The 16,818-nt window shown below is 42.3% G+C and overlaps 1 protein-coding gene across 2 annotated transcripts; it reads left to right on the top strand.

Moving 5' to 3' along the window:
* Positions 1 to 106: 106 nt before the first annotated feature.
* phc3 (polyhomeotic homolog 3 (Drosophila)) lies at positions 107 to 16,606 on the top strand. Of its 2 annotated transcripts, none has more exons than XM_026150452.1 (15): positions 107 to 385; positions 1,516 to 1,709; positions 2,744 to 2,899; positions 2,982 to 3,056; positions 3,152 to 3,304; positions 3,447 to 3,536; positions 4,239 to 4,455; positions 4,665 to 5,299; positions 5,385 to 5,490; positions 5,573 to 5,859; positions 6,433 to 6,589; positions 6,690 to 6,801; positions 10,253 to 10,382; positions 13,606 to 13,870; positions 14,358 to 16,606. In XM_026150452.1, the coding sequence occupies exons 2-15, from the start codon at positions 1,551 to 1,553 to the stop codon at positions 14,510 to 14,512; spliced, it is 2,697 nt and encodes an 898-aa protein (XP_026006237.1). In that variant the 5' UTR covers positions 107 to 385; positions 1,516 to 1,550; the 3' UTR covers positions 14,513 to 16,606. The 2 variants fall into 2 exon arrangements, with proteins under 2 accessions (XP_026006237.1, XP_026006236.1); XM_026150451.1 differs by having other exon boundaries at positions 108 to 385; positions 6,684 to 6,801.
* Positions 16,607 to 16,818: the final 212 nt, after the last annotated feature.

Below are 16,818 nucleotides of genomic sequence, written 5' to 3'. Positions count from 1 at the left end.
ATATATTATTGAGTGACAGAACAATGAATTCACGAGACCACGTGGTCATGTGACATGACAGCGATATTAGTGATAAACAGGGGGACAACACATCTTATCACGAGCCTACAATTTAAATTCATTCATTCTAAAACAAAAAGCGTTTGATCGTCAGACATCGCCTCTCCTCTCTTCTGTGGCTGTGGAGGGTCCTCCCGCACTGCGAGCGGTGCTGTGCCGAAGCTTTTTTTTTATTTATCATCATATGCTGCCTGCTTCGCAGCACACCGCACGATTTTTTTCAAATCACCATTTTAAGCAGCGCTGACGCATCAGAGGGCTTCATGACTGGGACAGTGTGTCGGGGTATGGTCAGCTCCTGATGGCCCATGTCTTCCAAAACCAGGCAAGTATCGCCGACAAGAGGTGGATGGTTGTGCATGCATAATGCGCAGTGTGAGCGGTGAGGGGCAGAGCGGCGGGGGGTGTCATCCAGATGTGCTGGATGTAGTCTGTGAAGGTTCACAGACTGGACATTAAATATCAGGATTATCCGATGGTTCAGGGTTTTTGTCGAGGAAATCCTGCACGCGTTTACTAATCTACAGCGAAGATCAATCAGAAAAAAAAAGAATCAATATTCTGCAGCTACAGGCGTGATTTATACAACCCACGCTACTGTATTATTATTAATATTATTGTTGTTGTTGTTGATAAAATTCTCTTAAATTATTACAGAGGTGTGCGTGCCACCCCACCTCACACAAGATTTTAAAAACTTAAAAGTATTTCTTGGTGATAATGTTAAATATTACTGTTATTATTGTTCTGTTATTGTAAATTCACTTAATTTAATAAGTGTCAGGGTTCTATGTTTCTATTTCAAAAGTCCAAGTTTAGTTTTGTTCACCTGGTTTTATTTTATTCTATTTCATTTTTAATTCAAGAAGATCAAAGCTCCCTGTGAGGTAGGGTGTCTATTATTTGTGTGAGGTTTTTTTTTTTTAATTTAATTAAAAGGTTTCTTGAAGTAAAACTGCCATAAATGATTTAAAATTATATTTGGCTTTCTTAAAAGAAAGTGGAGTCATTTAAAACCTGTCACTCCACTGCAAGTCATAAAAAAATAAAGACAAGAGGGAAGGGTTCAGTTTTGACACGTTAAAATATATTCAGTTCAGGCTTATTTTCTAGTCCCGCACCCTGAACAGTCACCTCAAAGCGCTGGTGCTATAAGGAAAAAACACAACAGTATTTAAAACAAAACAAAAAACAATAAATAAATACAAAAAAAACAAGCAACCTGTCAAAGCAAGCACTTTGCAACAGTGGGAAGGAAACAGTCCCTTTTAACAGGGAGAAACCTGAAAATTGTGGGAATATTTTCACATAGAAAATGATTTTTCTACACCAGCACCTGTCTGTTAGGGTTTTTTTTGCCTGGAGTGAAAGCATCTTAACTGAAAGCATTTACACATGAATCAGAGAAAGTTGCACATGTTAATGCATGTCCTTTTTTTGTTTTTATCTCCACAGATTTCCTGATATTGATTCTGTGTGTAATCTGGGACATGGACAGACGGAGCCCAGGAGACAGACAGGCAGACACCAGTAAGACAGTAACCACTGCATCGTCATCATCTGTCGTCACCATGGCAACACCCAGTTCCAGCACCCAGCCGCCCTCTACCTCCCTCAGCATCATCCCACCAGACAGACAAGCAGTCCAGGTAATAAACTGCACCTGCGACCGATATGTGTGTGGCTCGTTTAGTCTTAGTTTCACTTCACAGGTAAAGAGTCGGGGTAATAGACAGGAAGCTGCTTACAGTCCCTACGCACGGTGTGCTTGACAGGCAAAAAGTCCAAGCTATTTCTGTAAAGTGCACACAGAGGACTTGATTTAAAGGTGATCCAAGTAATGAACAGTACCACTGACCTCAGTATGCATTTATCATATTGATATACTGAATATTAATTGTCTATTGACTGTCGTTTGTCAAGCTATCAGGTATTACTTTTACGAGACAGTCCAAAGAATAAACAATAGTAGTAATTATGCATCATAGTATATACACTATATTGTCAAAAATATTCACTCACCGATCCAAATCATTGAGTTCACCTGTTCTAATCACTTTCATGGCCACAGGTGTATAAAATCCAACACCTGGCATCCAGACTACTTCTACAAACATTTGTGCAAGATCAGGTAGCCCCAGTCCGCTCATGAAATTTCCTCGTCACTAAATATTCCTCACTCAACCGTTAGTGGTTAGTGGTTATAGTACAAAGTTTGTGACCTTCAGTAAAATCTGAAGGCCACAAAATTCATGCGGCCTTCAGAGCAGCTCAGTAGCAGTGTGTAGAGAGTTTCATTGAATGGGTTTCCATGGCAGCTGCATTCAAGTCTTACATCACCAAGTACAATGCAAAGCGTCTTATGTGGTGGTGTAAAGCACGCCACCACTGGACTCTGAAGCAGTGGAGAAGCCTTCTTCTGGCAATCTGACTGTCCAGCATTAGTGTCTGACCTCACAACTACATTTCAGGAAAAATCACCAAAAATTCCCCATCATAATAAACCCTATAGATTTAGAATGGGAGTCACTAAAGTTCATATGTGTGTGAAGGCAGACGGGTGAATACATTTGGCAATATAGTGTATTTGAACAGGTGATTAGATTTTGTTGTTAAAGTAGATAAATAGCCTTGTAAGGCTTTTAGCCAGTCTGAAGAAAATGTACATCGTGTGATCCAACAGGTGATCCAACATGCCATGAACAGACCTCAGAGCATGGCGGCCCAGTACTTGCATCAGATGTACGCAGCCCAGCAGCAGCACTTCATGCTGCAGACAGCAGCCCTGCAGCAGCACCAGCATCCCGCACATCTGCAGAGTCTGGCCGCCATCCAGCAGGTCGGGTGGTGTCTGTCTATGTGCTGTGTGTCTGTGTGAGGATCAAGAATAGAAAGTAAAACGTGTTCTCACTGCTTTTCAGGCTTCAGTCTGTCAGAGGTCACCTTCTTCTTCTACAGGCAGTTTGGTTCAGGCTGCGGGTGTTTCCCAAAACTCGGTAAGTGCTTAAGTGTGTTCTCACTCTGAGCACAAATACACACCTGAGCATATTTAGTTTTTGTCACAGCTCTCATCATGCCGCCCCTCATCCAGATAACTTTACCAGCATCTCCAGTGACCGCAAGGCTGATTGGTCGAACTCAGACATCCACTGCCAGCGCAGCCACAATATCTCAGCAGGCCATGCTTCTAGGAAACAGACCTGCCAGCTGTAACCAAGCTCAGATGTACCTTCGAACTCAGATGGTAGAAACCTTTTCATCTTTGATCTCGAGCTGCATTCATGCTGCTTTACTGTGTTGCCATTTTGAGTGCATGAGCAACTTTTTATGGCTGATTTTTAACCAACGTGGCGTCTGAGCTTCCCTGTTGCTTCTATCCTTGCCAGCTGATTCTAACTCCTGCAGCCACAGTAGCTGCAATTCAGTCAGACCTCCCCACTGTGACCTCCTGCTCCTCATTACCTACCTCCTCTCAGGTACAATCCTGCCACAGTGCTGCACAATTATGTGCCTCAGGCTGTTACAGAACATACAGTGGACCTATTATGCTCATTTCAGGCTCCATGTTATTGTCCTTGGACTCTCTTGCAGTAGCTTTGCTCACTGCCCACAGCTTTAAAGTTACTTTCTTCTGATTTGCTGCCCCTCTTGATCTCATCATTAAGGATATCCCTCCCCTCTTTGACATCATAAAGAGCAAAGCGGGTTGTGTTTTTTGTTTTGTTTCAACATTGCATACATTATTTAGACCAACGGTCCTCCAACCTTTTTTGCGCCACGGACCGGTTTATGCCTGACAATATTTTCACAGACCGGCCTTTAAGGTGTCGCGGATAAATACAACAAAATAAAACTAGTACCGGTACCGAAAAAAAGAAGATTTATTCATAACAGATGTGAAAAGACCCAGGAAAACAGAGTTAGCTATAAAAACGATAACAAAATAACGCTGAAAACCGATAAAACCCTGAAAACCATACATTTCACACCCGAGCCTCAACTCTCGCTCGCTGCTTTAGATCATAATATAAGGAACAGCAGAATAGGTCCACTATTTCTGTATTTATTTACGTGATGTCAGTGTGTTAGGACAAGGTACAGCACTGGCTCTTTACTCCATGACCAGAAACTTTTAATAACTGCGAAGACTAACTGTTAACCTCTAATACTCGCTGCAGAATCTGGCTCTGCGTACCCATTTGCCGGGAGCTCTGGCTACAGCCCACAGCGTCATCTTAAAACCTTCCACCGAGTCCCAGGCCCTGCCTGCAGCTACCTCTTTGTCCAAGAATCCAGTCTGTGGGCTGAAGAGCACCCAACTGACTGATGGCTCAACAGAAACAGCGCCATCTGATGCCACCTCGTTGGTGTCAGGACCCCAGATTATAACCCCAGGTGAGTTTGTGTCTTCCACGGTTTGAGATAACTGCAAGTGTAAGAGGCCAGAGACAAACTTAGGGTGGACACTTGGTTTTGGTTTGATACAAGCCATGCAGCAAGCATACTGATGTTCATGTAATGCAGATGTTTGCTTTTTTTGTCAGGTTAAGTTTTTAATGACAGCTCACCTGCTGGTTATTATGTTCCTCGTGCTCCCTCTGCAGCCTACCCTCCAGTGCAAACCCACACTCTAGTCAAGCAGCAGCTGTCCTGTCCAGTAGGCCAGCAGGTGGCGCACCACCAGCTCATCGTCCAGCAGGCCACAGGAGGGGCTCCCAGCAGCAGACAGTTGCAACCAATTGCCCTCAGAGTAGCACCCCGAGATACCCACTCCAATCCTCTTCCTCTGTCGGTTAAAAGACTAACCGCCTCCAGCACCCACTCACAACTACGAAACGAGCCCCCAGCCCTGTCTTCTTCTTCCTCCCCATTAGTCACCAGCATGCTTGCATCATCACCTCAGACTTCAGTCCCAGCTGCTGCCGTTCAGCCTCAGCCACCTCCTCTGGTGGCTGCGCCACAGCGTCGGACCTCATTCCCACAGAGCCAGCAGCCTCCACCTCCTCCTCCTCCTCTCATTCTCCCCAGGCTGCCCCAGAACCCCCCGGCCTCCCTTCACAGGGTGTCCCTGCACTCAGTCCGGGCTTTGGCTGTCCAGTCAGGACAGGTACTGCTAACGGAGCGGGAACTGCCTGTGGCGGAGGCTCTGGTCCAGATGCCCTACCAGAACCTGCCACCTCCTCAAACGGTGGCTGTTGATCTGAAAGTGCATCCAGTCAAACACAACGAAACTGCACCCGTGAGTCAGCACGTCCTGCTTTGAAGAGCTCCTGAGTAGATTATGAGTTGGTTTGAATGAGGTTTTGTTTTGTTTTGATTTTCAGTTGGGGCAAAAGTGCAACGTGAACAGTCTGAGCTCAGAGGAAAGGAAAGATCCTCCAAGTTCAGAACAAGACGGGACCGCTACACCACCCAATCAAAATGGTTCAGGTACAGAATTATTCAGTTAACAGGATAACCTGCCTCCATGAGACCCCCTCACCCCTCACTCTTTATGCTTTTTATTGTGTAGCAGTGACGGGTTCATCCTCCATCACCCCCAGCCACTGGAGGAGTCCTCCAGTGGAGGAGTCCTCCCAGCTCACGACCACTGACAATAGCGGCAATAGTGGCACCAACAACCCTCCTCCTCCACCACCTTCTCCTTTACCTCCTCCCCTCCTCCCTGCTTCAGCAAAAGTCCCCAGCCAGCCTCCTTCTGCCCCTGCAAGTCTCCCAGGAAGCCCCAAGAGGTCAACCCACGTCCTCACACACCTCGTGGAGGGCTTTGTCATCAAAGAGGGCCTGGAGCCGTTCCCGGTATGTGGACGTGCCCTGTGCAGAAAGTTTACTGCTGATTAATGGGAAGCACTACAAAAGCACTTAAAATCAGCTTTAATCAATTATTTAATTATGTGTGTATAAACAAAATGAAAATATTTCTGGAGCAGGTGAGGAGAGGAAGGTGGAATAAAACTTTTCCAGGCATTTAAAACTTAAGTAAATGTCTCATTTTAATATTATAAACAGATGTAAATATGACAATTGAAATATGACATTGCATCACTGTCTTTACATTGTAACACTGGTGATGCTCTACAGTCAACAAATGATGTCTGTCACTTTATCAAAGCTGCTGGCATGGCTCATTTATGCAGAAGGTGTCTTTTTACAAGGAAGCTTGATGCAACTAGTTAAGGCTATAGTGAGAGGAACTGGTCAGTGCCAACTTGCAATCTGTCAGCATGCAGTGTTATCGTTGTGCAGGACGTTAGTTGTGTGAAACCTTGTTTCAGTGAATTAAAACTTTTTTCTTTTTCTTTTTTTTCTGCCATTTGGGTTAAAAAAAATTGGTGTAAGGTTTTCAATTTTTGAATGTGCTACTCAATGCAGGTGGGTCGGTCATCACTGTTATCGGAGCAGCAGGCTTCCCTTCCAGAACCCCAGGACGTACCGACCAATGGGGATGCAGCAGACGACAGTCCTCTGGATGCTGACCAGTCAGATTCATCTGACTCTGAGATGGAAAATGACGGCCCTACAGGAGAAGGTGAGAGAGGTGTGCGTGTTTGTGTGTGTGTGTGTGTGTGTGTGTGTGTGTGTGTGTGTGTGAACATGCATGATTAACAGCTGGTCCTCTGAAGTTGCAGAACTCGGGGAGAGTGTGCCAGACGTGTTGCAGTGTGAGTACTGTGGAAGCAGCGGCTACGCTCGCACGTTTCTGCGCTCCAAACGCTTCTGCTCCATGTCGTGTGTCAGAAGGTAAATAAAACATTTACACAACGTACTAAGTTTTGTCCTCTAGTGTAATTATTTATTACCAAAGAAACATAGTTTCAGTGATTCACCCTATTAACATGAACAAACTGTAGGTTATTACGAGACGCTCATCAGCCATAAGCTCATAAGCTTTGCTTATTGCACCACATCTCAAAGGTGCTCTACTAGACTGAGATCTGGTGACTGTGGAGGGCATTTACAGTGAAGTCATTGTCATGTTAAAGAAACCAGTTTGAGATGATTTGAGCTTTGGGGTTTTGGTGTTATCCTGCTGAAAGAAGCTATTATTAGATTGTTACACTATAGTCATAAAGGGATAGACATAGTCTGCAGCTCGGGTAGGCTGTGGTGTTTTAATGGTGCTCAGTCGGTACAAGAGGCCCAAAGTGTACCAAGAAAATCGAGGACGAGCAATAGTTTTACAATCATCTATTGCAAGTTTTGGTGAGCTCCTGTGAACTAGAGCCTTAGTGTTTTGTTCTTAGCTGACAGGAGTGGTATCCACTGCGGTATCCACTGTGGTCTCCTGCTACTGTAGCCCATCTGATTCAAGGTTTTACGTCTGCATACCTTGGTTATAATGAGTTGTGAATGGCTATCTGAGTTGTAGCCTTGCTATCAACTTGAAACAGTCTGGCCATTCTGCAGTGTGATAGGCTGATTAAATATTTGTGCTAACGACCAGTTAGCACAAATATATGTGCTATGTGAGTGTACATCATACAGTAAATACTCAGCAGGGACTGAAATCACAACTCACAGGTTATTGTAATCTGGGAAGTGCAGAACGGAAAAGTGGCAGTAAAACGACCAATATGAGCAACCTGAGCACAGCTCAGACGAAGACCCATCATTATGGTCATCGTGTGTGACTTTCACTAAAATCAGACCAATTTTTGTGACCTGAATGCAGACACCTCACCATCACGTAAGCTCAGTGGTCCTCCAGCATAAAAAAACAGGCGCTTCATCACCTCCATCCTGCTGCCCGTGACCATGAAATCAATCTCAGTTCACCATGTTGAAGGAAATCTCAATTCCTAAAATATATCAGGAGGACTGAGGAGAGAGGAGGCTTTAGCTATAATTGAGAATGCAAATGCGTGTCCACTGTGGATGCATTTATTTACCTTTAGCATATAAAAGAGTTGTGGGAAACAGCTGGAATATACAAGTCATAGTGGGAGGAGGATTCTTTTTAAACAAGTCATCCTTTTTTCACGTTATTTAACATGATCAAAGTTTCTGCCCTGCACAAAAAAGCACCATGTGTTAAATTAAAGTAATTCTATTTATTTATTTATTAGAAATTGTCATGAGCACAGTTATGTCTGATGTCATAAAATCCAGCTGTGGGTCTGCTAGAACAAAAATGACACATTTCATTGGCATCACTTTAAAATGAGGTGTGACATTTGTGAGGATGACTCAATTTTCTAAGTGCCTGTTCCCTCAGCTCATTTGTTTTCATGTCTCTTCCTCACCTCCTCCTCTCCCATCACCGATGGGAGAAAATAATGTGAAGCGATGGAGCAGATGCATTGGGCACTTGCAAACTATGAAATAAAAAGGGGTTAAGACATGCAGACTTAGGGAACAGGTAACCTAAATCAGAAATTAAAAGAACAAAGATGGGAAGTAAAAGGACATAGTAGTAGTAGTAGTAGTAGTGGAAAACCACATTAGGATCCCACCTTCAAAATAAAACAGGAAGTACGCTGGAAGAAGCACTCACAAGAGGAACACAAGGGGTGTGTTAAAAAGAAACACAAAACAAGAATTTATGATGGCAAGAAAAATCCAAGAATCAGCGTTTCACAACACAGGGCCGATGCATAATACAAAGTCTGTGTAAATTGTAATATTTTATGGTTTGTTATGAAAAGTTGATCTTTGTCCGTGAGAACAATGATGATTCATTATTTTGAATCTTTTTATTTTGTTGTTTTCAGTGTTGGTGTGTGTCATTCGGCTGAGGTTCACCACACTGTCTTAGAGTCTGTGGAAAACATGAGCAACACTCACGAACTGTCTGCTTTAACAACAAAGCACTTTTTTCTTCCGCAGAAACTACAGAAAATTACAGTCTGTGTCAGTAAAGTTGAATTACATCATCTGACATCTGCAGCCCGCTGACGCAAGTAGATAATCACTCCCAGGTTTCCCCATGAGTCTCCATCAAAGCAACAAAAAGAGGACAGCTCAGAGTCCCGATGCTACCTTTCCCAACTTATTCACAGACTTCAAGGATGATGTGATATAATAACATTAGGGACGAATGCACTTATTAACCATCTGTGAAGGTTATCCGTCATCCAGGTCATCATAGTTTTCAAAAAACCTAAAGAAGTCCAGACGCATTTCCTTCCAAGCTCTTAGAGCATTTATTTACTCTCAAATAACCCTTAAAAATCCTCACTCTTTTTACCCTAAGGAAAAGAGGTTTGTCAGGGCCACAGTTTGCTGCAGGATTTCATCCAGCAGCAGTGCATAGCTGGTGGGATAGTGTGTAGTTCCAGGGATCAAACCTCTGGCTGCTGGGGCGTTGCAGAGCGTTGCAGTTTTTGTGGGGGACCAAAATATGGGGTTGACCAAGATGGAGAAGAGATTGAGGAGTCTATCCTGTCACTGCTTCAACCAAACCTTTCCACTCTCACCTTCAGATGAGTCAGAGCTGGACTCCAGCTGGTCCATTTCTACCTCTGAGGCCTCCTCCATGTCAGCCTCAGAGTCCTCAGAGGAGGAGGATGCCATCTTAACACTCATGGTTCACGATCACTTCCAGAGCCTGTGTGTGCTGTAAAGTCTTGCCATCTCCAAAATGACTGCTCCTGCACTACTGCGCATACTTCTAACTGTGGCTGCCGTGCAGATGCATAAACTACTTGAGTGAGAACCAAAATAAAGTCCAATTTTGTTTTGGTTCCTGCTGCTGAGATATTGTTGAAGCTCTGAAAGGGTTCTCATCATTCACTGTTATCGAATTAGTTCATAACACCGAGTGTGGCCTTCTAAGAGAACAGACTTGAAGGTGGATATCGCACACATGCACACACATGCACACCATCATCCAACATCAGTAGGACACACACTTATCATTTCAGCAGCAAGGCACTTTTGCAGAAAACATCAAAAGTTGTATTTTCAGTGATTTTCAATTGGACATTGTTTGGCCTGAGGATAAAATTAATATCAGCACCGCCAAAAATACCATTTAAAAAAATGGAATGGCCCAACATGTCCCCAGGATCCTCTAAGGCAGGGGTGTCGAACTCCAGGCCTCGAGTGCTGGTGTCCTGCAGGTTTTAGATATCAACCTGGGTCAAGACACCTGAAGGAGGTCGTTTAGCCATTTAAATCAGCTGTGTTGGATCAAGGACACACACCTGTGCTCTAAGGGTTAATCAAACATTTCACGGCTGTTTTTGTTCAGGTTCAGTGTAAGCTGCACCAAGCGTATCGCGGTGCTGCATGCAGGTCGCATGGCTCACAGGCCCTTGGGAAGGAGAGGACGACCCCCCAGCCGAGTCAACGGAGCCTCCAGAGAGCACTTTGTGATGCAGGTCAGTAGTATCGTCGGCCTGATGCATGCATGCATGCATGCATGTATAAACTGTATGGACGAAAAAGATACTGGGTTACCTGCAGGAGCTGCTCAGCCACTGAAATGGATGGCATGAAGCTCCCTGTGAACAGTTTTTATCCTGATGTTAATCAGAGGAGGTTTGGAGCTCTGCAGTCACTAAAACTCCACGTTAATGTTCTAGGGTTAAAACGACATATATCGCGCTTTCTGCAGCTTTCCTCATGGGCGTAACTTTGTGCTGAACATTAGGGGGGTCAGGATCTCTGTCTCTCTAAATAAATAAATCTGGGTAAATTCTCAGATGATTAAACATGCAACTATTTTGCTGGTGTTAACAGAAATGAGTAAAGTAAATGACTAACTACATGTTCACATGACAAACAAAGGCAAGCCTGTTTGTTTAAAGAAGAACAGCTTTGGAGGTTTTACTAATAGCACTTATCTACCAGAAGGACTTTATTGGTAGTTGTGTTGGGTTTGCCTCTCTTTGCTGTGAGTAAAAACGACATCGTATGCATCTTGTCAATTTATTCTCACAATCCAAAAAGAAAAACATATGTCATCTCTTTTGCAACTTCTTTTCAACACAAACACACTGCAGACACAAAACGATCTGCAGCTTCACATTTGTAAGCAAACCAGCATGTTGGACAGAATATTGGGGGTGATCGGGTCAGCTGGCAGATGGGGATCTCTAATGAAAACAGCCGAATGGGCTTTGCCGGTGGCCAGATTCTTAGATGTCTATCAGCTCTGGAAACAAACATTAAAATGACTCATGCAAAAATATGTTAAGGCTGCAGAGCTTTCAAGCATGTTGCCCTGTTATATGCTGTTTTAAATCACTCTTCATTCAAAAATATGAAGAACAGACTTACAGGCTGATGATTATTACAGTTAGGTGTAACAAAAATGGATTTTTGAAGGCTGATAGACTCCAGAGGTGGTTATGCATACATGTTTTTTTTCTGGTGGAAACAGGTTGGAAATATTTCTAAAAAGACATTTAAATGTTTATTTGATGCTTGAAACATTCCACGGAGCTCGAACCACGAGGTTTGTAAGTAAGTAAAATTTTATTTATATAGCACATTTCTAGATAAAAGATCACAAAGTGCTTTACAAGGTATAGGAACAGATTAAAAAGACAAAGTACAGTCAAAAGTTAACAAAATGCAATTTTAAAAAGATGTTTTTAGCTGTTTTTTAAAAGTAATCAGTGAATCAGCAGATCTTAAGTTCTGAGGAAGAGAATTCCACAGTCTGGCGGCCACAGTAGCAAAAGCTCGATCACCCCTAGTTTTCAGTCTCGTATACTGAATAACAAGTAATCCCTGACCACAAGACCTCAGAGACCTACTAGGGGCATAGGGCTGTAAAAGTTCAATGATGTATGATGGTGCTTGTTCTTGAAGAGCCTTAAATGTCAGAACCAGAATCTTAAAGTGGACTCTGAATTCGACAGGGAGCCAGTGTAACTGTATAAGCAACGGTGCTATATGTGAGTATTTCGATGTTTTCGTCAGAAGCCTTGCTGCAGCATTTTGGACAGTCTGCAGACGCTCCAGGGAACTTTTGTTTAGACATGTGAACAGTGAATTGCAATAGTCCAGTCATGATGAAATAAAAGCATGAATAACAATCTCCAGTTCAGTATGAGATATTATGGGGCTCAATTTAGAAATATTTCTTAAATGATAGAAGCAAGACCGAACCAGAGATTTGACGTGAATATCCAATGTAAGAGCAGGATCGAAGGTTTCCCTAGGTTCCTGATAGATGGTTTCACAAATGTTGAAAGGGGACCAAGAGCATTCATTATGCTGGGTACATGTCTGTCTGGAGCACATAAAAGGACTTCAGTTTTATTTTCATTTAGTTGGAGACAATTGTCGGCCATCCAACCTTTGATGGTTTCCAAATACACATTTAAAATCCGCAGCTTAGAAGCATCTTCAGGTTTAAAAGATATATATAGTTGGATGTCGTCTGCGTAGCAGTGGTAACAAATATCCTCAAAAGGGCTCAAAATATGCTGGAGAGGAAGTAAATAAATTAAAAACAATAATGGCCCCAGCACAGAGCCTTGTGGCACACCAAAGGACAGGGACGTAGAAGATGACCTGTACTTAGAAACTGCCACAGAAGAGTATCGTTCACAAAGATACGAGGAGAACCACTCTAAGGCAGACCCAGATACACCGACCCAGTATTTCAGCCTATCAAGCAAAATATAATGGTCAACGGTGTCAAAGGCCGACGTGAGATCCAACATTAAGAGAACAAAACACTTACCTGCATCGCTTTGCATCAGAATGTCATTGGAAACTCTAAGAAGGGCTGTTTCAGTAGAATGAGCTTTACGAAAGCCAGACTGAAATTTGTCAAAGATATTATATTTGTCTAAAACTGCTGTAAGCTGCTTAGCCACAATCTTCTCTAAAATCTTAGCAATTAACGGTATTTTTGAGATCTGTCTGTAGTTGCTAGTGAGAGATGGGTCCAGCATAGGCTTTTTTAACAGGGGGTATATAACAGCAGTTTTAAAATAAGCAGGGACTTTGCCAGATCCCAAAGAGGTGTTACTTATAGTGAGCATACAGGGACCAATAGAGTAAAAGACATTTTTGAATAACGATGCGGGTAAAATGTCGAGTGAACAAGAGGATACTTTTGTTGCACTAACTATTTTTCCCAGTTCGGATAGTGAAACAGGTAAAAATCTTTCTAAAACAACAGGCCGAACTGGCGTGGGAACTGACAGTGCAGATGCTGATGGGGACAATTTTTTCCTTATATTGCTAATTTTTTCTAAAAAGAAAGCAAGAAATGTTTCACAGTCTTCAGCAGAAGAAATAATGGCAGCAGGTGGAGCAGGAGTAATGATATCAGTAATAGTATCAAATAAGACCTTAGGATTACCTCTGCTCTTTGCAACCAACTGAGAAAAGTAAGCAGCCCTTGCATCTCTAATAGCATTGTTAAAAGAGGCTAAAAGATCCTTTAAATAAAGGAGATGAACATTTAAATGAGTTTGCAGCTCAAAGTCAATACTTACAATGAGCTATAACTAAAATTTATTTCAGACTGGTAAGAATTAAACCTCACCTGAGACACGGTCTAACACCTGCTTTCTGTTTGTTACTGTATGAAGTCCAGCTCTGAAATACACTGAATTTTTGTGTCTTTGTGCTTCTCAGGCCCACAGGTCATTTGGCTCCAAAGAGACCCAACAGAGTTCACCGAGAGAGGAAGATGAGCATCACGAAGAGGAGGAGGAAGAGGAGGAAGAACCTCCCGTTCCCATGACGACCAGGCTTCGAAAACAGGCTGAGAGAGCGCAAGAGAGGGTGAGGGAGCAGAGGACCGTAGAAACGATCATCGTTTCAGACGCAGAAGACGACGTCGGCTGTCCGTCTCAGTGGAACGTGGAGCAAGTGTTTTCCTACATCAGCACCCTGCCAGGTAATGCGGTTTTTCACACTCCTGAGGCACAGCTTTTATTGCTAAAGAAATGGCAACCTCTGACCTCGCAGCACGTCTGTGTCGGTTTGTAGTTTGGTGTGTTGGGTTTGCTTTAAGGTAAGTTTTGCTTCTCTCTCGCAGTTTTTGACAGGTTAAATATGATTTGCAGGCATGAAAGTTTCATGTGGACATGTGCTGGTTAAGGGTGACTGCACATAGTGTACACCCACCAGCCACTTCATTAGGTACACCTGTTCAATTGCTCGTTAGCACAAATATCTTCAGTGACCTGCTTGAATTCAAGCTGAGCATCAGATTGAGCAAAAAATGTGATTTACTTTAAATTTGGCACTGTTGGCACATTGAAACTGAAGGAGATGGGCTTCGGCAGCAGAATACCACACTGGGTGCTACATCTATCAGCTAAGAACTGGAAAACGAGGCTATAGGTCACACAGAATGACCACTCCGGTTCTCTTTCCATCAGGTGGTGCTGATGTAGCCGAGGAGTTTCGCTCCCAGGAAATAGATGGGCAGGCTCTGCTGCTTCTCACAGAGGATCACCTGGTCAGCACCATGAACCTTAAACTGGGACCCGCACTGAAGCTTTGCGCGCACATCAACTCCCTCAAAGATGCATAAACACGTAACATTCCTCCTCTTAGTGAATGTAAAGAAAAGCAAGGATCTGCTCACCTCTGCAGAGACAATGAGGAAGTGCTGCTCATCTTTAAACTGCCTATTTTTAAACACTGTCACAAAAGAGAGCAGAGCTCGCTGAGTTGAACTGACTGCAGTTTTTTTTTTTTTTTTTTTTTTTTTTTAAAGACCACTGCCAACTATTTTTCCGGGTTTTAGCTTTCCATTACCCAAGGACTCAAAGTCGACTCGCTCTCAGATGATTTTACAGTTTTACCTCAGCTGCTCTGGCTCGTTTCTCCTGATAGTTTCACGTTTACAAGTCTCAGCAGTGCATATTTAAGTTTCCCATAATCACTCAAAACCAGTTAAACTGCAAAAGGCTATATTTGCCATCTTTTGTATATTGAAGGATTAAAATGCAACATTTTTATTACATTTAAATACTTAAACCAAAAAGGTACCATATAAAAATCCAACTCTTCGCAGCAAACCAGGCAACAGGGGAAGGACTATTTATACACACAGGGTAATAAGGGAAGTGGAGACAGCTGGGGATATGATACACAGGTGCAGAGAAACTAGGTAATCACTGGGGAGGAGGTAAAACTCAAAGCAACACACAGGAGACCACAATCTATGAAAGTTTATTTATGCTACCAAAAACTTTTAATTTTTTTGCTGTCAATAAGTCAAAATTTGGGATATTATCTTATTGAAAATTATTTTCTCAGAAGTTTGAGTTAATAAGTTGAAATTCTGACCTACAGGTGATTTAAAACAAAAAAGAAGTTTTTTTTCACTTTATTTTTCACCCCAACTTAACACAGACACCAGAAAACTCATTTGTTACACAAAAGGAACACAAGAGTTTAGAATAATGAAGAGAAAATAACACAGGGACACACACAACCTGAAAGTTCTCACCTGGGACAGGAATCAAATGAGCACCAAAAACAGATTCAAAAATATAACAAAGGATCAAACTCACAATAGAACATGAAGAAATCCAAACATGAATACTGACGTGCTCTAATGGGTCCTTTCTTCGCTGCCTGGCTCCATGGAGCCCAAGTGACATTTGCCATAGAAACAAACTACCGAGTACAATTTTTCAGTTACAGCAATCAAATTTTGCCTGCTGCATCAAATGCTTTGATTTGCAATATCAAAGGTGGAAAAACTCCTCTGCATCTTTCTGTAGTCTGTTGACTTTCACGTGGTCCGATATCTTCCTCTGCACTGACATGGCGCTCATTTTCTGTGTATATCTTCCAGTATGTTCAGTACTCACGCTACACCTGTGAGATCAGTGAGATTTTGACATTAGACAGAATAAAACAAACTCCAAGACCAATAAATTGTAGTAAAAATGTCAGGGATTGTGAGATGTGGGAGATAATAAGACGTCTCAAAGGAAATTCATATAAAAAAGCCTTCCCATAAAAATAGGTTTAAAGGAAGTGGCTGACTACTGACATGATTTCCTCAGGCAAGGTTGGCGCCTTTGCCCAAGGACCCCGGGTGCATGCTGGTGCATATGGTGCTCAGAGGATAGAGATATAGCCTGGAGCAAGGCCATGAAGGGCCCTAAAAGTCATCCATAAAATCTGTTCTAAAACAAACTATGAGCTGCTGTAGAACAGCAAAAAACAGCTAAAACTGGAGTTTCATTTAGTTCTGATAAACAGGAGTGATTTCCCTAAATGTCCTAAAATAGTTAAAGATGTTAACAGACGCTGAGACGGTCAGATTTCATTTATTTTTGAGATGAGAAGTGAGCCAAAGCAACAAAGATGAGCAGTTCTTTCTCTCACCGCTTGTCATTTCGCTGTAGTGATCGTAGCAGTTCTGACTCGAGTTATCCATTTGTTTCAAAATGGTTTTTAAATGTTTTTTTTTTTGTTTGTTTTGTTTTGTTTGTATCATTTGTAGACAAAGAGAACAAATGATCATCATTACATTCGACAAACGCGGTACAATCTCACTGTTTACAAAGCAGATTATTGCCTCCTGTCTTCAAGATGGAATTTGATACGTTCACCATCAGCAAACGGTTGTGCTGACTTATGAAAGTTTTACTGACTACAAGGTTATTTATTGTTATTTATTGTTGTCATAATTAATATACAAATAAAACAGTTAGAAAACAGTGTTTTCTTTGTGTAATGTTTTATTTATTTATTTATTTTTTTACTGAGATTTAGGGTCCTTCTTTATCTAAAATTCATTCTTTGTCTTTTCCCTTTTTTGCTTAAACTGGTGTTGTCAGCGTTTAATCTCGTCAAAATGACGTTAACGGCATAACT

Source organism: Astatotilapia calliptera, chromosome 18 (assembly GCF_900246225.1).
Source record: "Astatotilapia calliptera chromosome 18, fAstCal1.2, whole genome shotgun sequence".
Taxonomy (NCBI): Eukaryota; Metazoa; Chordata; class Actinopteri; order Cichliformes; family Cichlidae; genus Astatotilapia; species Astatotilapia calliptera.
This window is presented reverse-complemented; position numbering and strand designations above follow the sequence as displayed.

What these genes read in the sequence shown, in the direction of transcription:
- phc3 (XM_026150451.1), top strand. Translation starts at nt 1,551, where the DNA reads ATGGACAGACGGAGCCCAGGAGACAGACAGGCAGACACCAGTAAGACA. An exon ending in AGGGCCTGGAGCCGTTCCCG is followed by an intron (nt 5,860 to 6,432) that starts GTATGTGGACGT and finishes TACTCAATGCAG; the next exon opens with GTGGGTCGGTCATCACTGTT. An exon ending in TCCATGTCGTGTGTCAGAAG is followed by an intron (nt 6,802 to 10,252) that starts GTAAATAAAACA and finishes GTTTTTGTTCAG; the next exon opens with GTTCAGTGTAAGCTGCACCA.